At 46.2% G+C, this 24,942-nt stretch overlaps 2 protein-coding genes across 2 annotated transcripts in view; one reads left to right on the forward strand and one right to left on the reverse strand.

The window, feature by feature from the left end:
• The window catches only part of LOC311244131 (solute carrier family 26 member 6-like), a gene marked incomplete at both ends in the record, with an annotated part of 64,649 nt that extends 44,820 nt beyond the window's left edge, over window positions 1–19,829 (forward strand). Inside the window, 11 exons of the mRNA XM_084333541.1 lie at window positions 2,303–2,416; window positions 2,515–2,592; window positions 3,159–3,254; window positions 5,781–5,887; window positions 8,270–8,339; window positions 8,577–8,669; window positions 8,927–9,037; window positions 9,822–10,145; window positions 18,082–18,136; window positions 18,410–18,555; window positions 19,797–19,829. Coding sequence (XP_084189667.1) covers window positions 2,303–2,416; window positions 2,515–2,592; window positions 3,159–3,254; window positions 5,781–5,887; window positions 8,270–8,339; window positions 8,577–8,669; window positions 8,927–9,037; window positions 9,822–10,145; window positions 18,082–18,136; window positions 18,410–18,555; window positions 19,797–19,829 — 1,227 coding nt within the window. The remainder of the gene's footprint in view (window positions 1–2,302; window positions 2,417–2,514; window positions 2,593–3,158; window positions 3,255–5,780; window positions 5,888–8,269; window positions 8,340–8,576; window positions 8,670–8,926; window positions 9,038–9,821; window positions 10,146–18,081; window positions 18,137–18,409; window positions 18,556–19,796) is intronic.
• Window positions 19,830–21,376: 1,547 nt separating this feature from the next.
• The window catches only part of LOC311243882 (sodium- and chloride-dependent creatine transporter 1-like), a 34,994-nt gene continuing 31,428 nt past the window's right edge, over window positions 21,377–24,942 (reverse strand). The window contains 3 exon segments of the mRNA XM_084333259.1: window positions 21,377–22,971; window positions 23,189–23,359; window positions 24,628–24,728. Of these exon segments, the coding sequence (XP_084189385.1) occupies window positions 22,843–22,971; window positions 23,189–23,359; window positions 24,628–24,728 (401 nt within the window). The 3' untranslated portion in view covers window positions 21,377–22,842.

Here is a 24,942-nt window from a genome sequence, read left to right on the forward strand (position 1 = left end):
AGGTGTTAGAGTTGGAAGACTCAGGTGTTAGAGTTGGAAGACTCAGGTGTTAGAGTTGGAAGACTCAGGCATTAGAGTTGGAAGACTCAGGTGTTAGAGTTGGAAGACTCAGGCATTAGAGTTGGAAGACTCAGGTGTTAGAGTTGGAAGACTCAGGTGTTAGAGTTGGAAGACTAAGGTGTTAGAGTTGGAAGACTCAGGTGTTAAAGTTGGAAGACTCAGGTGTTAGAGTTGGAAGACTCAGGCATTAGAGTTGGAAGACTCAGGTGTTAGAGTTGGAAGACTCAGGCATTAGAGTTGGAAGACTCAGGTGTTAGAGTTGGAAGACTCAGGTGTTGGAGTTGGAAGACTCAGGCATTAGAGTTGGAAGACTCAGGTGTTAGAGTTGGAAGACTCAGGTGTTAGAGTTGGAAGACTCAGGTGTTAGAGTTGGAAGACTCAGGTGTTAGAGTTGGAAGAAGACTCAGGTGTTAGAGTTGGAAGACTCAGGCATTAGAGTTGGAAGACTCAGGTGTTAGAGTTGGAAGACTCAGGTGTTAGTGTTGGAAGACTCAGGTGTTAGAGTTGGAAGACTCAGGCGTTAGAGTTGGAAGACTCAGGTGTTAGAGTTGGAAGACTCAGGTGTTAGAGTTGGAAGACTCAGGTGTTAGAGTTGGAAGACTTAGGTGTTTGTGTTGGAAGACTCAGGCATTAGAGTTGGAAGACTCAGGTGTTAGAGTTGGAAGACTCAGGTGTTAGAGTTGGAAGACTCAGGTGTTAGAGTTGGAAGACTCAGGTGTTAGAGTTGGAAGACTCAGGTGTTAGAGTTGGAAGACTCAGGTGTTAGAGTTGGAAGACTCAGGCATTAGAGTTGGAAGACTCAGGATTAGAGTTGGAAGACTCAGGCGTTAGAGTTGGAAGACTCAGGCATTAGAGTTGGAAGACTCAGGCGTTAGAGTTGGAAGACTAAGGTGTTAGAGTTGGAAGACTCAGGTGTTAAAGTTGGAAGACTCAGGTGTTAGAGTTGGAAGACTCAGGCATTAGAGTTGGAAGACTCAGGTGTTAGAGTTGGAAGACTCTGGCATTAGAGTTGGAAGACTCAGGTGTTAGAGTTGGAAGACTCAGGTGTTGGAGTTGGAAGACTCAGGCATTAGAGTTGGAAGACTCAGGCGTTAGAGTTGGAAGACTCAGGTGTTAGAGTTGGAAGACTCAGGCATTAGAGTTGGAAGACTCAGGTGTTAGAGTTGGAAGACTCAGGTGTTAGAGTTGGAAGACTCAGGTGTTAGAGTTGGAAGACTCAGGTGTTAGAGTTGGAAGACTCAGGCATTAGAGTTGGAAGACTCAGGTGTTAGAGTTGGAAGACTCAGGCGTTAGAGTTGGAAGACTCAGGTGTTAGAGTTGGAAGACTCAGGTGTTAGAGTTGGAAGACTCAGGTGTTAGAGTTGGAAGACTCAGGTGTTGTTAGAGTTGGAAGACTCAGGCGTTAGAGTTGGAAGACTCAGGTGTTGTTAGAGTTGGAAGACTCAGGTGTTAGAGTTGGGATAGTTCATCCTTGACTAATGGTCTCTAACATCATACAACAGCCTGTAGCTGTATGCTATCAGTATCAAGAAGAGCTCACTAACAGGGAAAACAGTGTCAATAATTTGACCAACTTCCAAAGTCCCCATGAAAGGGCTAGCAGAATTTATTGTACATATTTACGTGTTCCCTGTAAAAACAAGAAGCTAGGGAGGGACCTGTCTTGAGGAAATTGATTGGCGTTTACAGTAGCCAATAGCGCTGAATGTGCATTACGGTCAACCCATTAGCATCAAGCTAACATTGTACATTGGTTTAACGAGGCGAGTGCTCGCTTAGTTACCATGTATGGGTGCATTTATATAGCGCTTTTATCCAAACTGCTTTACAGTTTGTTCCTCACATTCAACCCATTCACTCACACATTCACACACTGACGGCAGAGGCGACCATGCAAGGTGCCAACCTGCTCATCAGGAGAAATTAGGGGTTAAGTGTCTTGCTCAAGGACACTTCAACATGCTGCCCGGGAGGAGCGGGAATCGAATCGCAAACCTCCGGATCACCAGACGACTGCTCTACCTCCCGACCACTGTCACTGAGCTGTAAATGTCATTCTAGAAAGCATTTAATTGGACAAAAATGTTGTATGCCCCCCCCCCCCCCCCTGTGCAAAATGACTAATTAACAAATGTTTTTACAAACTCTAAATTAAGAATAGATATAAAAACAACTTTTTGTCATTGTTGGGACAAATACTGGCGCAAGACATAATGTTTTCTCTCTCTTCTTCTCTCCCTAGGAGCTGATAGCCTTGGGTCTCAGTAACACCATTGGTTCGTTCTTCCAGTGCTACTGTGTGACCTCCTCACTGTCCCGCAGTCTCATCCAGGAGGCCACAGGGAGCAAGACTCAAGTAACACACACATGACTCCTGAAAGGTTCATATAGGTCACACACTGAACTCCAGGAAACCATTTACAAGTGTGTCTGTGTGTGTCTGTGTTCGACCAGGTTACCGGATTGGTGTCAAGTGTTATCGTCCTGATCACAGTTCTAAAAATAGGCTCCCTGTTTGAAGAACTCCCTAAGGTAACACTCCTTCATGATTCTCTTCCTCCCTTCCTGCCTTCTTTATCAAGTGTCCTGCCACACAGGCCAATAACACACAAGCACACATGAACACACATGAACACACACACACACACACACACACACACACACACACACACACACACACACACACACACACACACACACACACACACACACACACACACACCCTGCACTCTCTCACACACAAACACACTACAGGTCACTTTAAACACAAAAAAGGTCACTTTAAAAAACACAACTGTGTTTTTGTATAGTATAGTTATATATAGTATAACTGTATATTGTATAGTATATTGTATAGTAGTGTATATAGGACTCATTACCTTTCATTCGTAAGCTTAGCATATTTTATCTTAGTACTTTTTATCATGTTTATTTTATTATCTATTCTATTTTATGTCTCGTGTATGTATGTGACGAATAAATCTCTTGAATCTAACTAATGTGTGTGTGTGCGTGTGTGTGTGTGTGTGTGTGTGTGTGCATGTGTGTGTGTGTGTGTGTGTGTGTGTGTGTGTGTGTGCGTGCGTGCAATTTCATAGGCTGTCCTCGCCACAATAGTGTTTGCGAACTTGAAAGGAATGTTTAAACAGTTCCTGGACATCCCTGAGCTGTGGAAGACCAACAAGGTTGACCTGGTATGTCTACGTCTACAAAATCTCCACTAGTGTTACATTCTGTTCATGCAGTATAGGCTCTACTTTTACCCCATGGAGGCCTTTCACAGAATGTTTAAAACATTTTACAACAAGAAACAACACAACAGCGGCTGTTATGAGAAATACATCAACAAACATTTTACAAATTGATGTTTTATTACTGGATCTTGTGAACACAGTGAAACAGTAATAGCATGCTTCTATAATGTCTTACCTACTCTACCACTGCACAGAAATACATTTCTTTTTAAAGTGGTTACCAGTGGTTAAAGGCAGCCATGTTGCAAGAAAAAGACAATTACACAAACATTCTGTGCTGGACTTCTACTGGATCTTTTTCTACTTCTTGTTAAGTTAAGTTGTGGAATAAATAAATAAATAAATAATAATAATAATAATAATAATAATAATAATAATAATAATAATAATAATAATAATAATAATAATAATAATAATAATAATAATAATAATAATAATAATAATAATAATAATAATAATAATAATAATAATAATAATAATAATAATAATAATAATAATAATAATAATAATAATAATAATAATAATAATACATAAATTGGGTCTTCCCAGACCATAGAGATTGTTTTCATTGGCTTTTTGAGGCTTGCCATACATCCCTGAACGGGTTAACCTTCTGTATTGTCGCAGTGAAAGGGTTAACCCTTTGGTAGTGTGGTAGTGAAAGGGTTAACACTTTGGCATGTGGCAGTGAAAGGGTTAACCTTCTGTATTGTCACAGTGAAAGGGTTAACCCTTTGGTAGTGTGGTAGTGAAAGGGTTAACACTTTGTCATGTGGCAGTGTAAGGGTTAAGCTTCTGTATTGTCGCAGTGAAAGGGTTAACCCTTTGGTCGTGTGGTAGTGAAAGGGTTAACCTGCTGTATTGTCACAGTGAAGGGGTTAACCCTTTGGTAGTGTGGTAGTGAAATGGTTAACAGCAGAGTTCCATGAAGATGTTGTGACGCCAGGCGTCCACAGTGCAACGCAGCCGGCTGTATCGTGGATACCTTCTAGCCAGTGCCCTCCTGTCTTGGTGACACTTGCCCTAGCGTCTCAATAGTTTGAGCATGGACCACACACATATTCAAGCATTTTGAGCAGGGAAACATACATATATGTTCTATAATGTATTTTATAACTGAACGTTGTGAAGTAGTGCTATGGGCTTTCTTATTATTTATTGTGCCTAAAAACAAAAACGGTTTAAGTATACGTGTTGCTGTTGTTCTGTAAAGTAATTCAGAACTGTAATTGTTCTATAATGTACCTTAGAATGGGGGAAAAGGCAGAGTATATTAGAAATACCTAGGTATCCACGTTACAGCCGGCAGCGTTGCATTGTGGTTCCTCACATGACCTACATGATGTCACGAGAGCTTTGTGAATATAGATATATATATAAAGACTAGATGACTCACCCGCGCTGCTGGCCAACGGAGACCGACGTTGCCACATGGCGGCCATCTTGCTACAGGGTAGCACGCCCACTCATAACATGAATGTCGTGTGATTTTTTGATGTGTGCGAAGACGCTCTCTGATTGGCTAGCCGCGTACAGCGAAGACCCTCTCTGATTGGTTTAGCTCCGAAGGGTCTCTTCCGCCTTGTACATATAATATTCTCTGCTTCAAAGTGGTTATGCTTTGGCCCTCTTTCGAAGTGGGTTATGCTTAGAGTTAGGGTTAGGGTTAAAGTTAGGGTTAGGGTTAAGGTTAGGGTTAGGGTTAGGGTTAGGGTTAGGGTTAGGGTTAAGGTTAAGGTTAGGGTTAAGGTTAAGGTTAAGGTTAGGGTTAGGCGAAAGAGACCCTTCGGCGCTAAACCAATCAGAGAGGGTCTTCGCTGTACGCGGCTAGCCAATCAGAGAGCGTCTTCGCACACATAGGCTACGTTTAAAAATCACGCGTGCATGTACTATTGAAATAACCATAGCTTGCTAAATTTTCAACAGTTTGGTTTGTTAAACACTTCAGTGATGTAGTTATCATACTGCATACTGTACTTATAATGGACTTTCATATGAAAATAAAACTAATTAAATAACAATTCTTCCAATCATAGCCACGTCGTTAATAACGTTTGTAATAGACCAAACCGTTTGTAAATCCATCAAGATTTCAGCGAGTTAAGAGTATTTTTGTTTGTGCAGATCACTCACCTTAAAGCAGTAGTAAACTGTAGCAAGATGGCCGCCGGTGAACTACGTGCGCCATCTAGTCTTTATATATCTATGTTTGTGAAACTCTTGCCACTGCTTTGGATAAAAGTGTTTGCTGAGTGTAAATGAGTGTGTGTGTGTGTGTGTGTGTGTGTGCGCGTGTGTGTGTGTGTGTGTGTGTGTGTGTGTGTGTGTGCGTGCGTGCGTGCGTGCGTGCGTGTGTGTGTGTGTGTGTGTGTGTGTGTGTGTGTGTGTGTGTGTGTGTGTGCGTGTGTGTGTGTGTGTGCGTGTGCGTGTGCGTGTGCACGTGTGTGTGTGTGTGCTGCCCCCTAGCTGGTGTGGATCGTGACGTTTCTCAGCACCGTCCTGCTCAACCTGGACATTGGACTGGCCGTCTCCATCGCCTTCTCCCTGCTCACGGTCATCTTCAGGACGCAGCTGTGAGTAGACCACACTGATTAGTACGCTGCTATATATGTCACGCAACGGTTTGAATATCATTTGGGTTTGGTTTGTATATCATTTGGGTTTGGTTTGTATATCATTTGAGTTCGTTTTGGATATCATTTGAGTTAGTTTTGAATATAGGTTTCTTACAAGGAAATTCTTAGGAGTGCCTCAAGATTTTTTAGTATCATGAGTATGAGTATCCTACTCGTGTATGCATCAACATGGGACTTTATGGGACTTCTGCCTATTTACCTATATAGTACAGTATATACCCAGGGTAGGTTCACTGAGTGAGCACGGATGCAGTACAGCCACAGTCTGACACTGTTGACCACTAGGAGCTGCCCAGTACAGCCACAGTCTGACACTGTTGACCACTAGGAGCTGCCCAATACAACCACAGTCTGACACTGTTGACCACTAGGAGCTGCCCAGTACAACCACAGTCTGACACTGTTGACCACTAGGAGCTGCCCAATACAACCACAGTCTGACACTGTTGACCACTAGGAGCTGCCCAGTACAACCACAGTCTGACACTGTTGACCACTAGGAGCTGCCCAGTACAACCACAGTCTGACACTGTTGACCACTAGGAGCTGCCCAGTACAACCACAGTCTGACACTGTTGACCACTAGGAGCTGCCCAATACAACCACAGTCTGACACTGTTGACCACTAGGAGCTGCCCAGTACAACCAGTCTGACACTATTGACCACTAGGTCCCAGTAAAACCACAGTCTGACCACTAGGGCCCAGCACAACCACAGTCTGACACTGTTGACCACTAGGAGCTGCCCAGCACAACCACAGTCTGACACTGTTGACCACTAGGAGCTGCCCAGTACAACCACAGTCTGACACTGTTGACCACTAGAAGCTGCCCAGTACAACCACAGTCTGACAGTATTGACCACTAGGAACTGCCCAGTACAACCACAGTCTGACACTATTGACCACTAGGAACTGCCCAGTACAACCACAGTCTGACACTGTTGACCACTAGGAGCTGCCCAGTACAACCACAGTCTGACCACTAGGAACTGCCCAGTACAACCACAGTCTGACACTGTTGACCACTAGAAGCTGCCCAGTACAACCACAGTCTGACAGTATTGACCACTAGGAACTGCCCAGTACAACCACAGTCTGACACTATTGACCACTAGGAACTGCCCAGTACAACCGACCACTAGGAACTGCCCAGTACAACCGACCACTAGGAACTGCCCAGTACAACCAGTCTGACACTGTTGACCACTAGGAGCTGCCCAGTACAACCACTGTCTGACACTGTTGACCACTAGGAACTGCCCAGTACAACCAGTCTGACACTGTTGACCACTAGGAGCTGCCCAGTACAACCACTGTCTGACACTGTTGACCACTAGGAGCTGCCCAGTACAACCACAGTCTGACACTGTTGACCACTAGGAGCTGCCCAATACAACCACAGTCTGACACTGTTGACCACTAGGAGCTGCCCAGTACAACCAGTCTGACACTGTTGACCACTAGGTCCCAGTAAAACCACAGTCTGACCACTAGGGCCCAGCACAACCACAGTCTGACACTGTTGACCACTAGGAGCTGCCCAGCACAACCACAGTCTGACACTGTTGACCACTAGGAGCTGCCCAGTACAACCACAGTCTGACCACTAGGGCCCAGTACAACCACAGTCTGACACTGTTGACCACTAGAAGCTGCCCAGTACAACCACAGTCTGACAGTATTGACCACTAGGAACTGCCCAGTACAACCACAGTCTGACACTATTGACCACTAGGAACTGCCCAGTACAACCACAGTCTGACACTGTTGACCACTAGGAACTGCCCAGTACAACCGACCACTAGGAACTGCCCAGTACAACCAGTCTGACACTGTTGACCACTAGGAGCTGCCCAGTACAACCACTGTCTGACACTGTTGACCACTAGGAACTGCCCAGTACAACCAGTCTGACACTGTTGACCACTAGGAGCTGCCCAGTACAACCACAGTCTGACACTGTTGACCACTAGGAGCTGCCCAGTACAACCACAGTCTGACACTGTTGACCACTAGGAGCTGCCCAGTACAACCACAGTCTGACACTGTTGACCACTAGGAGCTGCCCAATACAACCACAGTCTGACCACTAGGAGCTGCCCAGTACAACCACAGTCTGACACTGTTGACCACTAGGAGCTGCCCCACCGCCAAGGGCACTTCAGTGGTTGGCATTGAGGGATGGAAGAGCATCAACCATGATTCTCTTTCCCGCCGGTCCGGGGGATGGACCCGGCCACAAGCCTGCCTCTCCGGCCGTTAGCCTGACCCCCAGCCCAGCATAACGACCTGATCCTATTGTTTCCATATCCGTCAGGCCACATTACTCCATCTTGGGTCAAGTGCCAGGGACCGAGCTGTATCTGGACACAGAGACGTACGAGGAGGTGAGAATCACTTTCTGTGAATAAATAAATATAAAATCACCTGGCACTGTAACAATAATGTACTATAAACACCGGACTTTCCAACGGTGAAAAGTCTGTCGATTTATTTAGTCCATAAATGGTAGGAGAGCTCACCGCTGTGGCCGGGGGACACAGGGGAGGAAGATTCCTATGGAAATAAAAACACAGCACGGGTTGAGTTACTAAACCTTGTTTAATGGTCTGTTGTTCCTGCAGGCCAGAGAGATCCCAGGCATCACAATCTTCCGCTCCTCCACCACTATCTACTACACCAATGCTGAGCTGTATTTGGACGCCCTACAGGAAAAAGTGTGTGTATTACTTGTGTTAAGTGTGTGTTTCTCTTCCTGTGCTGGATAAGACTGACTTTGTGTGTGTGTGTGTGTGTGTGTGTGTGTGTGTGTGTGTGTGTGTGTGTGTAGGCCTACATGTTGTGTGCGTTCGATTGCATAAATGTACTCGTAATCCCCCTCCGTCTGCGACGGCCTTAATAATTGCTTTCGTTATGGTTTTGGTCATGCCCACGTCCTCGTTTCCTCTCATACTCTTCTGGTGTTTGTGCGCAGAGTGGAATCAGCATCGGGAGGCTGCTGACGCAGAAGAAAAAGCGCATCGCGAAGCAGAAGCGTCAAGAAGAGAAAGAGAAGAAGAAAGCTAAGAAGGAGGCAAAGAAACAGGTGGGACATTCAAATACACACATGTACTATTGTACACGATCCATTATAGAGTCAAACAGATTAAAATACACACATGTACTACTCCTACTGTACACATTGTATAGTAAAACATAGATTCAAATCCAGTCCTTTGTTGAATTTCACATGACATCTCTGATGATGCACGTCTACCTTCAACTTTTCCCACCTGCATCTCAAAACAAAAGTGTCAACAAGATAAAGAGATGAAGAAAAAAAATTAGGCAACAAAACAAGTACACACACACACACATACGTACACACACATACTGTACATACACACACACACATAATGTACATACATAGACACACACACATATACATACACACATACATAGACACACACATACTGTACATACATACACACACACATTGTACATATAGACACGCACACACATACTGTACATACATAGACACACACACACATATACATACACACATACATAGACACACACATACTGTACATACATAGACACACACACACATATACATACACACATACATAGACACACACATACTGTACATACATACACACACACATTGTACATATAGACACGCACACACATACTGTACATACATAGACACACACACACTGTACATAGACACACACACACATACTGTACATACATACATACACACACACACATTGTACATAGATAGACAAGCACACACACACATACTGTACATACATACATTGTTGAATTTCAAATGACATCCCACTCATGATTCTACTTTTAACACGTTTACTTTTCAATCTCCTCTACAGAACAGCCATCTTTCCAGCTGTAAAGTCCTGCCTGAGGAGATGGAGAAGGACCAGGGCAACGGAGGAGTCATGAGCATCACAGAGAAACCCACTGATGGACACGTGAACGGCAAGGTGAACTGGGCTTACCAACACGAGGACAGCAGCTCAGAGCCCAACTCAGACACGGGCTGTCATGATGACCACAACACCACCCAGCAGTCCAGCGCTGGAGGAGGTACGGATGATGAGAAGACACGCCCTGGGTCAGACATACACAGCATCATCCTGGATCTCTCCACGGCCAGCTTTGTGGACACAGTCACCGTCAAGACCTTGAAAAATGTACGTCTGTATGTGTGTGTGTACATAACAGTTTGTTGGTTATTGGAGTGTACGTGTGAAGATAGGCAAAAGGACAAGGAATGTCTTGGGGGGTTTACATGTACTGTAACACAAACACTTAGTGTCACTGTGGACATGTCAGGAAAGCCTCCGTTTTCTTAGGTGTTTCTTTTTGCTGCGCAGGTATTATACTGTGTGTCCCATAATACCCACCTTTTGCCATTTTTGTAACAATGATAGATATTGGTTTTGCCAATGCATCACAACAAATATCACACTAATTGGCCATATGGTGATGCTATAAAGGTCAAAAGGCAAAACTTTAAAAAGCCATAACTCGTACACCGAAAATCCAATCACCACAAGACTTTGTACACATACAGCTATCCTTCATCTACAGCTACTTGTACTTTACATGAGTATTTTCATTTTAGGGAACTTTATACTTACTCTACTACATTTATCTGAACCCATCAGTTACTAGTTACTTTGAAGAAAAATATTTTGCATAGAAAACATGGCAAACATTTATGAAGATTATATAAGTTTATATACATTTGAAGCGTGTCAACTTCAAGAGGATGTAATCAGAGCAGCATAACTGGACCACACACCACTTTAACATCACCTTTAATCAGAGCAGCATAACTGGACCACATACCACTTTAACATGACCTTTAATCAGAGCAGCACAACTGGACCACACACCACTTTAACATCACCTTTGATCAGAGCAGCATAACTGGATCACATACCACTTTAACATCACCTTTAATTAGAGCAGCATAACGTTAGGTTATGACTATAACCAAGTTCTGTTAGTTAGGGGCGATGCTTGGCATCACTACTGCACTATCTCGCGTACGTGCACGCGTACTGAATAAACCACAAATGTACCTCTAATACCAGTATTAGTCTGACCACACCCCTCATCAGCTTACCTTCATAAGCAGGTGTGTGGTCACCTGCTCTCCTCCTTCCCAAGCTTTCACCACAAGGTGAGGACAAGGGCTGCAGCGGCCGTCTGATGCCAAGCATCGCCCCTAACTAACAGAACTTGGTTATAGTCATAACCTAACGTTCTGTATCGTTAGTGGCTTAGCCTGGCATCACTACTGCACAAGGGAGGCCAAGCGGAGCCACTTGGCTGACAAATACACCCCGCTGACAGCCCCCCAAAACCATCAGAACAGGGAGGGCCGAGCCCCCCCGACCCCCCCTAATGGAGGGTATCCCCCCTATTAGAGGCTTCACGGGAAGGCGACGGACCCGACCGTGCGAAGAGGCACTCAAGCAACTTAACGCACAGGGTGAGCAGACCGTGGCTTGACCCCACGACTACACACACGCACAACCCGCATGCCACCCGGGAACGAACGGAGGAACAACCTCGTTACTGCCCCCAGAATCACGGGGCCAAGGGCAAACCCAACCCCGTGGCAAGGCCGTAGCAGCGGAGCGCGAAGGAAGACCCAGACCCACCAAAAGGACTGGACTCCCTGGAATGGGGGCCCGGAGAAGTCCATGATGCCAGCATCAAGACCCCACCAGGTGGGCACGCAGTGCCCCGCCCCCCACATCGCCAGCGTATTCGGACAAAGGCCCCTCAGTTACTGCACCTGGCATTCCCAGGCGGAATCCCATCCAAGTACTAACCAGGCCAGAACCTGCTTAGCTTCCGAGATCGGACGAGATCGGGCGTGTTCAGGTTGGTATGGCCGTAAGCCGAGCGGGCCCCGTCCCCCCAATAGTACACCGCCTGGCACACTGACCCTGCAGAACAGGCAGTCAGCATGGCCGTAAGCACACAAAAAGGTTAACCAACGGAAGCAGGCAGCGCACCGGGGAAAAACCAGGCAACAGGCTGTTAACCCTAGCCTGGAGACTGCGGACGAGACAGGCGCCAGAGGGGACAGCTGAACACAGCCGCCCCGGCGGAAGGAGCGTAAGCTGGCGGTGTTGCATGACCAAGCCTCCATTTAAAAACCCCCACCCAGAGGGGTCGAGGCAGAGAAGGCTGACACGATTGGCAGACGTCATGAACGTGCAGGGGCACCCTCAAACGGTGAACCCGGGAGTTGACACTGCTCCAACACACCAGGGAATCAACCACCTCGGTGTTACCCAATGCGGTGGTTGTTCCTATAACCCCCCAAGAAAAAACTCCAAAACACACCTGCGGGCATACACCGGCTATACCGCAGTACAAGTGTTTCAGTTTCCAAAAAGGGTTAACCCAGGCCTACGGGTCGCAAACATCACTTCGGACCGGGCCTGGCGGTACGGGAAGCACAGGGTCACCAGAGGAGGTCAAAAAACCACCCCCACAGGCCCCTCTTCGCCATGCGTGAGAGAGGAGCGAAAAATAATGGAGAACCAGCCCCTAAGCACACCGTACCTGGTATTCCCCGGCGGTCTCCCAACCAAGTACTAACCAGGACCAACCTGTGTAGCGGCCGAGATCCGACGAGATCGAGCGCGTACAGAATGGCATGGCTGTAAGCCACGACGACAGTGCTGAGTAAAAACATACCCAACCAGGGTCTCCATAGCGCTTAACCCTGTGACACCCAGACCGACCTGGCATTTTTCCCCCTGAAAAAAGCCCAAGTCCCTCAGGGTACCAGAACAGCAGATCTGCATCCCCGGCGGACAACGGGTTCAACTGATCTGGACCAGCGTGACCAGAACCAGTCCCGTGCCCTAACCACGCCGACATGCCTACTCCAGGAGAAGGGCAGATATGCGTGTTGATCTTAACATGAAAAGAAGGCGCCACCCAGACGTTCGGACGAACCGCGCCTGGTGGCCCACCCCAAGGGCGTGAGACCCCACTACATATGTTCAGATCCATCCCGTCATCATCCCCCAGACATGAACGAGAATCCGTCGACAACCCACCCAGGTCATGGGATGTGGTCGTCGGAAGAGGAAAAACCCCCATCTCAGTTGCTTTATAAAAACGCTGTTTCAACCACAAGCAACCAAGGCGTGCCAGTCAATCGCCTGTTTACAGCGAGCTAGCACTATACGTGCGTCGGGACACACCCCCATCAATGAACAGGCTATTTAGACCTGCCATTGAATCCCCAAGGCGCCCAGGGGAACGACAAGAGGGGTGTGACACTCCCTAACTCCAACACTTCTGGAATAGAAAGAAGGAAGCATCAACAGTATGTATCCCAGTCTACACAGCCGGGGTAAAAAATGTTCACATTTTTACATCCCACCACCCTCCCATAGGAAAGAGACGGGGATCCCCAGAGAGACTTCCCACGCGAGCTGTACAGATTGAAAAGAATATATTGCACCTTGAGCCATGTAAAAAACTGGTTTTAGGGCCTCCGGGGAAGAGGCACTGAACCCATACACACTCAACAAACGAATTGAATCGAATATACATACAATAGAAAAGGACCCTTCTAGAGGGTCCACTCACTTTGACAATCTGAGGAGGAAGGCTCTGTACTCTGATGGAGGCTTCCTCACATGGAAGAAGGAGTCCGAACTCACAGAAGGCCTGAATAGGCGCTTGGCGAGGAGGAGCCCTGACCACCCCCCCTGAAAACAGATCCATCACATGGACCTGAACAGCACACGGAAGTCCTACCAACAGAGACGCGCACGGTGACGTACTCTATGGCGGGGGAATTCCTGCGGTGCACACGCCCAATATACCAGGCCGTGGGACCAGGAACTCCCTCCCCCCCCCCCCCCCCCCGTAACGTGCCGAACCGCCACGTGACGGGAACCTTGAAGGACAGGGGGTGTACCCCCGACCGACAGAACAATGGGGAGAGGAAAGGTTACCAGTTCACCCCTTTACGACCCCACACCCATGATACGACGTAACGACAAAAAGAGAATATGACACAGTCATAGTCAGCTCTATGAAGCGTTTCACAGCTCCACACAGCGCATGAGCTAACCTGCTATCTGATTTTTACTAAGGAAAAACACAGAATAGAGAGGGCTCTAAGAACCCCGGTCCAACATACACATGTGCTTCTGTGGCCAGTACAACCCAGTTGTAGGTCACATGACACACACAACCCATCATCACCTACAAAAAATGGCAAAAACACTCAACAGAGGAACGCCGTTTTTTTCACAATGAGAGAATACATCATTCTTGATTAGTATCGACCACAGGCCTTGCTAAGCACACATGACAGCAACCAAACCAATTTCCCTTTAGGAAATAAGTTTCTCCAGCAGATTTAGCACAACCTCAGCAATCAAGCTAAGAGTTACATCGTATCCCTACCACACAAAAGACACAATTAATGCACAACATGTCTGATAGGAGGTGATAAAGTCCCCAGGGAACCGGGGGGAAAAACACAATCCTCCTATTTTACCCTCAATACGGCCAGTTAAAACAGGAAAACCTGTTAATGTGTGAACACACTGTTCATTGTCATTACAGTCTGAGAAAGAACATTCTTTTACTCACTTGTCACCAAGCATAGCTTCATAGGTTAGTTGCCTTAGTAGTGAGTACACGGTACACATAAACACCATGATGTTTCTCACACAACAACCAGATCAATACATCACGATCTGCACGGAGAAGCTAACTGCCAGTGACAAAAACAGCTCACACATAACCCGCAACGTATCCTAAATGCATTGCGACAACACACGCTTTGGGAAAAAACACCGTTATTCACAATACATTTAGCAAAGTAAAACCAGAAGACGTGTTATGAGGTCTGGCCAACCCCGTACCTACCCGGAACGCAGATCAGCGAAGTGCAGTCACAAGACACCGTAGAACACAGCCGACCTGTGTTGTTCGATCCGGGCAGCGTCGCCGCTCCAACCAGTCGCTACAGTCCTCTTTGTTGACGCAATCCCCGTCCAGGTTCAGGGCAGGGTCGACGAAACATCCCCTGTCAAGGATGACGTCGCGGTCAAGAGTGTAAAACATGTTAAAATCAAAGCACGTTCAACAGAATAGCATCAAGCCAACGGCGATCAGAAGCGAGCTCCGGCGGCGCGCGAGAAGCTAAGCTACCCCGCGCCAGCCATGGCCCTAGCAGCAAGCTAACGTTTACCCAGCGACCACGACATGCTAGCCCCGCAGCTAACAGCTGACTGGCTAACAGTAGGCCTTAAGCAGGCCATGCAGCGATCCAGCAGGCTAACGCAGCAGTTAACAGCTGACTGGCTAACCGTAAGCTATGAACATGTAAACAATGACATAACACTCACCCAGACAGGCCGCCGTTCTGAACCTCTCCTCACTTTTTAAGAGAAAAGAGAAAACAAGACGTCAACACCGCTTCACAACGGTGAACATCCGGCGGAATCAGCACAGTACCAACCGGCCTGTGTAGCTGACTTCGAACATGAATCTGCCGCTATCGCACATTACATGCACATATCCCCTCGTGAAGGAATACTCTCATTTGGATATGAAAGATGGGGTCTTAACACGTGACAGAGAGAATCCACTCGTCCAGAACACACAGGGATCACCAGTGTCAATGGTCGCGGCCCACTAGTTAAAACTATAATGGTCTCCAGACCAAGGCCTTCTGTCGCCTAGGCGGCTAAACAAAGGACCCTAGCCTGGGGCCGGTTTCCATAAACTTTGTCAAGTAGCCCCCATAGCACTAACAGACAAGTGGAGCCCGCCAGCAAACACTACTCACCCAACCTGGAACGCACCGCTCCTCACAACAGCGGCATGTCCGACAGTTCAGCTGTGGCCTGACAGGTTTCACCCCAACAAACACAGCAAGGAACTGCAGTTGAGAAGCATGCAGTGGCGTGCTCCCAATACGAAAACCGGTGGAGGGTTTTTAGAATGATCATCATCTTCTAGACACTCCAGTACGAAGACAATATCGCCGTATTTTCTCGAAAATAGTGAGAGAGAAAATAAAGATATGATGTCAACGTATCCTTGTTTCCCAAGCTGTTCCTAATCCAATTTCTTCCATCATGGTGTCAAGTGTGGGGATCTACCGAGGCACTTCTTCCTTGTGGTGAAAGCGAGAAGGAGGAGAGCAGGTGACCACACACCTGCTTATGAAGGTAAGCTGATGAGGGGTGTGGTCAGACTAATACTGGTATTAGAGGTACATTTGTGGTTTATTCAGTACGCGTGCACGTACGCGATAGTGCAGTAGTGATGCCAAGCTAAGCCACTAACGATACAGAACTGGACCACACACCACTTTAACATCACCTTTAATTAGAGCAGCATAACTGGACCACACACCACTTTAACATCACCTTTAATCAGAGCAGCATAACTGGACCACATACCACTTTAACAAGACCTTTAGAGGTCAATGGTTTAAGAGTTGAATGCTCCCAATCACTGGAATACATAAACAGCCTGTAGAATTCGTACTTTTACTTTAGATACTTAACCTGTTAAGCTGAGGCCCTATTTTCAGAAATTCCGCCTAAAGGTACATGCCCAAGTAAATGGAAGATTGCTCCACTTCTACAAGGTCAATTTGCATGTTCTTGGTATCTAGGAACATCTAGGGACCTGGGGGTATGTATTCCCAGTGTCAGAAATATTGTGTCTGTTACTAGGCTTGAGTAAATTGTGATGAAACAAAGGAGAATATAAATTATGATTTCTTTTTTGCATCTTTGCCGGTGAATAACACCATGAAAACATTGAGGTTCTTCTGATTACGCTCACTGAGCTCATTCACCACCTTCTTGAGATCAAGTGTACAACAGATCTAAGCAAATTAATAAAGGGAAGATGATTAAACACAAGGATTTGTAGATACAGTAATAAATTATAATCCATTTTAATTATATATTTATATTTGACCTTGAACTTGACCTTATTATGGCCAAATCATACATCTATGGATAGGGAATTTGGATTTAGTCCTTTCCTCATGGTTTTACGATAAAATACAGATAGAATTAGCATTTTTTCGATAAATTCTTATTTTCGGTCAATCTTAAAAACATCGGTAAACAAACGTAGTGCTGAAAATATACACTTTGACTGCTGTTTTGATAGGGTTAAGGTATTTACTCTTGGCTACATTTGAAAAAGAAACACATTAATTAATACAGTCTGTAGGCCTATTGATCGATTTATGATAAAAACAGCAATTGGGGGACCCTACAGCTTGTTTTAAGTACATTCGATAGAAAATACTTCCCTACTTTTACTTTAGTAGAATTTGAATGGAGGACTTTTACTTCCACTTGAGTACTCATTTATCTGGGTAGTTCTACTTTTACTTAAGTAAAGGAATTGTGTACTTCTTCCACCACTGGCCTCGCAACAAAATCAATGAGCTACAATCAAAGCTCAGTTTACTACATTTCCCACAATCCTTGAGCGCCATTTACATTTGCTGTCACGGCGTCGTCCACCGATGTCAAAATAAAGAGTCTAGGTTATCTCCGTTTACAAGATTTTCAAATAAAACTGGTAGTTTTACAGACTTAGAAAAGCCATTCAAACGTATCAAGTTTCTTCAGATGATGAAAAAAAAAGACATGGTCCAAATGTATATGAATAGTAAAACTATATTTAGCGTCATCTACCTGCCAAGTCTTACCAGACCAATCCTACCCATAGATGATCCTGCCCTACTCTCTCTTGGCACGGAGTGAGTGTTCAGAGTCAAATGCAGATAGGTGTCACATTTAATGCAGGTCGATGTCAACCAACACGCCGAGCAGCCTTTTGTGTGACACCAAGTGAGCGACGCGGACGTCCGCGCGGTTAGAAAATGGGAGCTTCACGCTTTGAGTCCGCTTTGAGTAGCAACCTGATGTTAAACCTAGAGGGTCCGTGCCGCCCGACTATGTGGGGGCCTTTTACGCTACTGGAGTGTGTGGAGAACGGGGGGATGGATAGCATAGGGGAGAGAAAAAACACGGTAACACTCAAAACTCCCAATATCTCACACTATTCTCTTCCTGCGACCTTCCGTAGATATTCAGAGACTTCGGGGAGATAGACGTGGACATCTACCTAGCAGCCTGTCAAGGTGAGTGTCAGGAAGAACGGGCGAAACGCACGGTTCCCGGAAGCCGCCAGTGTGCAGTCGAGGCAGCGGACGTTCCGATAACAACCGAGACTCGCCTCAGGGCCTCAGTGGTGCCAATTTGCCGAAGGACAAACGCTGACCCTGTATTGCAGAACCCAAACAAATTAAATATTCATTGATACACTTGTGAGTACACTCTCCCCCCTGTTCATGCAGTCATACATGATATGTCTCTCTCTCTCTCTCTCTCTCTCTGTGGGGCTGAAACCCTAGCCTGTGTAGTGGGGCAGCTGGATGAGGCAGGTTTCTTCTCGGAGTCCCTTCCTAAATCCAGGCTGTTCGCCACCGTCCACGATGCAGTGCTCTACGTTCTGGGGAGGCGGGGGCTGGCGGACGTGTCTCTCCAGGAGTGTGTCCTGGTGAGTTGAACCACAGTACCGGCCGCGATGACCGTAGCGTCTCACCGTAACAGCCAGACGTTCAGCATCAGTTTCATCTCCGTCGTTCGCCCCCCCACGTCCCGTCCTTAACTTCTGCCTCTCTCATTTCCCCAGAACGTATCCTGTATCACCCAGATGTGACCAACAGGGGTCAGACTGGCCCTCTCCTCTCTCGCCATCTCTCCCCCCCTCTTAGACCGGTCGCCTGTTCCCTGGCTCCTCATTGGATGTCCTCATCTCCTCCCCCCCCCCCCCTTTCCGAGGGGAGAATGCACCACTGTGACATGGCGGTCGGTTGCCATAGAGATAAACGGAGCCGTTGCTTTGGCAACTGGCTTTTTATGATATTGTCTAATGAGATGACCAGCAAGACGTCACTGCAGGGAGAGGGGAGGGCTGGAGTGGGAGAATGTAGCACTGGACTAATAGAAATCTGTATTTATAGCCTGTGGGAGAGAGCAGAGAGGGAGTGAGAGGTTCACTGCGGAGCTGAGACTCACTGTAGACACCAAAAACAACAATTGAACATAACAATCACTTCCCCTGGTTTCTAAGCTACACCGTGCACACTATCAGAGGCCAAAATACATCACATATATGTTATTTTCGTGCGTTTATCCCAAGCTTTCTCTAAATATTCAGCAAGTGCAAATACCCTGTGATCAAAAATCCATTTTTAATCTATCTGCATCACTAAACCACATTAACTCAAGGTTTTCTCAAGGTCAAATAACTTTTGACACAACTCATAATATAGTGGACACAAAATGAAACTCATTCTCAATATCGATACCACAGTAAATACAGATCGGCTCCTCTTCTGTGACCCCCCGGTAACGTCCGGTCTCGAGGTGCAGGGGCAAAATCCCAGAGCGGAGCACACACCGTATGTGTGTACCGGTATGTGTGTGTGTGTGTTTTTAGGGAACTGAAATTGTATTGATTTGATGATAAAACCTTGTTGAATACATGGATGACATGTATTCTCGCCCTGTCTGTCGACCCCTTCCTTCCAAATTAGGCTACATCTGCGTCCATCTGCATCCAAAGATTTTAAAACGTAGATGGCGGTGACTTGTCTCGTCCGTACATCGTTTTTCCCTGTATGCTTTTCTCTCTTTCATCGAGACGTTTCGTATAGCCGTCTAGTCACGCGCTATAGTCATTCCTCTGCGTCCTGTTTAGGTGTTTCCGTGACGATCTTGTACTCGTGCTCCAAGAGGAGGCCGTGCGCTGACGGCTCGGCCCCCTAGAAGAGGGCTGTTGTTCCGCTACATGGGTTGTAACCCAGTTCTGTTTTACCGCGCACATCTATTTTTAGCTTCTTTTTGCCGGAAGAGTGCCTTGGACTTTTTTTTTTTTTTTACTTTTGTATTAACCTTTTTTCTATTCGAGCACCATCATCACACGTATTGGACATTCCGAGCAGTCCAGAGACCTTAAACCGTCTTCTATAGTCTGTGGCGGGTCACCTTACGTAACCCCCCCCCCCCCCTCCCCAGGGAGGGATAAACATGTTTCACTATCACACCACTTCCTTTGCTCTGATCTGCTGCTCTGCCTCTCTCCGATATACACACCAGACAAAGAAGGAACCACACAGCACAGCGGAATTTGTGTTGTAGGCTCCTTGAGAGTCCGTTTTATTTATAGCCAGTAATTATATCCATCTGATGCCTCAGACACGTCGCTAGGCTGCCTCCTATTTCAAGGATCTAAACACCAACGGGAAACTCTTCCACTGTAGTAATGTATCTGACAAGGCGTCAGATGTTGTGCGTTTAATACTCTTACTATGCGCTGTACATAATGGGACCGTTGAACACTGTGTTATTTTGTACTGCAAATGCTGTGATGGTTGTAATTTGTCATGGCACGGTGAACGGTGCTAACGCTTTAGTTTAGTTGAGGGTGAATCTGAACACACTCCAGTAGAGAGACACAGTATGAAGTGTCTTAAATAGGACCATACAGACGAGGTGATAAGCCTGCCCTGAACTCATCTCCCGGTCAACGCTGACAGGAATGTCGCCTCTTTCGATGCACGAGTTTAGACCGAAAGAGGTGAGTTTGTCATTGTCAACGATGGAGTGCATCGTTGCGCAGAAAGAGAGAGAAACAGAAAGAGACACAGAGAAAGAGAGACAGAGAGAAAGATGGAGAGAGTGAGAGACAGAGAGTGAGAGACAGAGAGTGAGAGACAGAGAGACAGAGAGAGAGACAGAGTGAGAGAGACTGAGGTGAGTGAGGAGGACTGCTGTGTTCTAAGGAGCGTCATTTTCTTAGCATGACCAGGATGATTTCAGGTAGTGAAAAAGTTTGTTTGAGGAAAGCGACAGTTGTGATTGGAGGATCAAGAAAAGACGGCGAGGTTTGAGATAGGTCAATTATATGGTTTATCACCATCATGTTTGAATGTTTTAAAAAGGTAAACAAAGCAAAAAGAAATCTAAAAGAAATAAGCTACGCTGAGGAAAATCGTCAGATGTAATGTAAATATGTAAATGATTTACTAAAACTAATTTAGATTGGTATGGTCCTTTTAATAATTAATATGACAATCTTTTTGATTGTGGATGTGTGCTGTGCTCATTGTGACTGAATAAAAATATCTTAGTTCTTTAAAGTGATTGAAGTTGCAAAACCAAAACATTTTTAATAAAACAACATGACAACCTTTTGATTTCCATCTTGACGTTTTATTGCTTCTTTCTGGACATGGCACCGGTCTCTCTCTCTCTCTCTCCCCTCCGACTCCTACTCTTTCTTTCTATTCCTCTGTTCCAAAGCTTCTCTCCCTCTCTCAAGGCGGAAATGCTGATCATCACCCCCCACCCCCCGACCTACACCCCTTCATTATTAACACTGATTCACAGACCCTTGACGAGATACACAGGACACTTAAGTTAGTTAATAATAAACATCTTGGAAGTGGTGGTGCTTGGTCTTGTTTCAGTTTCTCTGGGTGTGCATCTTACAAATGGAAGTTAGTTCTTTTTACAGGTAATACAATTAGGAGAATATGGTTGGTAGAAAACAAAAAAGTGGCCACAAATAATCAGACACAGCCACATGCTCTAACAAACGCACTGTTTCTCAAATATGCACGCGTACACACACACACACACACACACACACACACACACACACACACACACACACACACACACACACACACACACACACACAAGCATCAGAGCAGGAAACCTACCGGACTATTCACTATTCTACCAGCCATATAGCTTTTTAGAACAGGATAGAACCTCTAAATGGCTGCCAAGGTGTCTGGTACAGTAGAAAGACTTACTAGCCGCAGTCAAAGTTTAACAGTGTTTAGCTCATGGCTAGTGGTGATTTCCCACCTTGCATGCCCGCATGCACACACAAACCCATTGGCATGCACACACACACACACACACACACGCAAACCCATTGGCATGCTTGCACACACACACACACACACACACACACACACACACACACACACACACACACACACACACACACACACACACACACGCGCATATCAATGGCAAACTTTATGCCTTTCATCTTAGTGTTTATCAGAGCCTTGTAAGTTTACATTCATTCAGCACCAAAAAAAGGGCAGGTTTTGGATTGAGATGGATGACACACAGGCAGAGAGAGAGAGAGAGAGAGGCAGCGAGAGAGAGAGAGAGAGAGAGAGAGAGAGAGGGGGAGCAAGAGAGGTGAGAGAAGGCAAGATACGGCAGCTAACACTGGACACGTCATGTCACACTTACAGGACGAGACGGGACGGCACTACGACAGACAGGCAGGCAGCAGAGGAACAAAGAGAGAGAGACAGCGAGGTAGAGAGAGGAGCAGAAAGCAGAGTAGAGGGAAGGTCAGCCTGGATTGATTGTGTGTGTGTGTGCGTGTGTGTGTGAGTTCTCCCATCTTGTCTTTGGTCCTTTAGTCCAGCTTCTTTAGTGTTTTTTTACCAAGTGTGAGTGGCTGATGTGGTCTGAATGTGTGTGATTGGTCCGGATGGCCAAGCCAGGGCAAGTTATCATATTATTATTATCATTATGTGTGTAGTATGTACTATGTGTCTTTGTGTGTGTGTGAGTGTGAGTGTGAGTGTGAGTGTGAGTGTGAGTGTGTGTGTGTGTGTGTGTGTGTGTGTGTGTGTGTGTGTGTGTGTGTGTGTGTGTGTGTGTGTGTGTGTGTGTGTGTGTGTGTGTGAGGTTGGGGGGGGGCGGGGGGGACCTTGGCTCTGTGTGTTCTGTGGGGCCCAGAGGGTCAGATGACACTCTCAAAGTGCAGAGTGCTCTTGGCTCCAGCAGGGGGCAGCAGTTTGGCCTCGGCCTCAGGCGCCAGGTACTCCAGGTGGTGTCTTCCCCACACCGGGGTGTTCAGGTGCTGCCAGCGCTGCCATCACAGAGGGAGAAGACAGGGGGGCCATTATTAGCCGGCTTACTGGGCCGAGAGTTCGTATCCATGGAGACGCATTTCTAACAACTCATCCGGAGTGGTAAACAGAACCGTACACACAGTCACACACACACATGCACACACACATGCACACACACACATGCACGCGTGACGGGGCAAACACTGGCATTCAGGCGTGGCGGGACAGACTGACCTCGCGGAATGAGCCCTTGCAGCGCAGCAGCTTGTAGAGGACAGTGACAGGGATGCAGAGCATGGAGGAGAGGGCCAGGACCCAGCCCAGCATCTCTCCCCACCAGGGGTAGGTGTACACTTTGTTGTAGGTCAGAGGCTTGTAGTTTATCACATGGAACACGAACACAAACTGTAGGCACACACACACACACACGCATGCGCACACACACACGCACGCACACATGCACGCACACACACGCACACACCAATGTCAATGTGGGTACATATTAGTTTTGTATATTGTATAGTGTTTGGTCTTTATTATTTTACTTTTTACTACATGAAGCAGCACAATTTCAGGAGGGTCATACAGAACCAAGCATTTTACTAGAATGTACATGTACCTTATATGTGATAAATAAAACAAAAACTTTAAAAATGTCAGAGGACCTATTTCACCTATTTCAGGATTGTGTCAAAATGTTTCACAGTTTCACAATATATTTTACAATATGTGCTTCGGTAATCATGTGTCAGGTAACCCTGTCTTAATATTTACTTTCAAGTTCTGTTTTATTTGTCACATATAAGGTAAATGTACAGTACATTACAGTGAAATGCTTGGTTCTGTATGAGCCTCCTGAGATTGTGCTTCAGACAATAAAAACAAATTAAAAGAATAAAGACCAAACACGCGGCTGAGTGGCGCAGTGGGCAAGGCGCTCGCCACTAACGCAGGATATGCTGGTATCGAGCCCAGCTCTCTGCGTTGCTACCGGCTTGGCCGGTCGTCATACTAACACAATTGGCAGTGTTAGAGGGTGGGAAAGCCGGTGGGTGGGGATTGGACGTTGTGGACAGCGACTCCTACAGGTCAGTTGGTGCCTGTACAGCAGAATCAGGAAGTATCGGGGGCAGCGTGAGCCTCCCACACGTTACTCCTCGCCACTGAGAGATCGCGCTGTTCAGGTGAAAAGACGCGACAGCTGCCTCCTTGTGTACCGGAGGTGGGAGGCATAGTCTAGCAACGTTCGAGACAGGGGAGGGGAGAATTGAAGGGAGAATTGGCAAGGCGAAATTGGGATGGGAGAAAAATTGAAAATAAGGAGAAAAAGTGGATACAAATAAAAGAAGAATAAAGACCAAACACTATACAAAATATACAATATACAAAATGCAAAAATGAGGTAGAGATGTAGTGAAAATATTTTAGTAATAAATAGATAAAATACAGTGTAGTGTTAAAAAGTGTTTAAAGTGTCTAAAGTGACTGTTAAAGGTGAATGTTTAAAGTGAGTGTGTGCCATGAACGTAGAATGGATGGTTATGGGATTGGGATATGATTGTATGTGTATCGTGACTCGCAAAACACCAAATAAATCTCACAAAATGATCACAACAATGTAGCCAATGTAAAGATTCGTAACATCAAAACATATTGCAGGTCGTGACACGTACCACACAGAGAAGGGGCGTGATGTAAGACCAGCACCACTTCATGTAGGGCAGGGGTCGATAGCCAATCATACGAGCCACGTCGTCCATGAAACGATCAGCACCTGGTGGGAGAGAGAGGGACGAGAAGCGCGGCGTGACACAGGGTTCCCACAGACATTGCAAAATGGACTTTCAACGACTTTCAAGTACTTTTCCAAGCACTATTTTTCATTTGAAAAGGATCCGATTCACTTTTAAATGCGTTTTTTTTTTTATTAGAAAAAGAATCGTATCCAATATTTATGGCTTAAAACCTATTTCCGACAATTAGTTACA

This window comes from Notolepis coatsorum (assembly GCF_963971535.1).
Source record: "Notolepis coatsorum genome assembly, chromosome: 17".
In the NCBI taxonomy this organism is placed as follows: Eukaryota; Metazoa; Chordata; class Actinopteri; order Aulopiformes; family Paralepididae; genus Notolepis; species Notolepis coatsorum.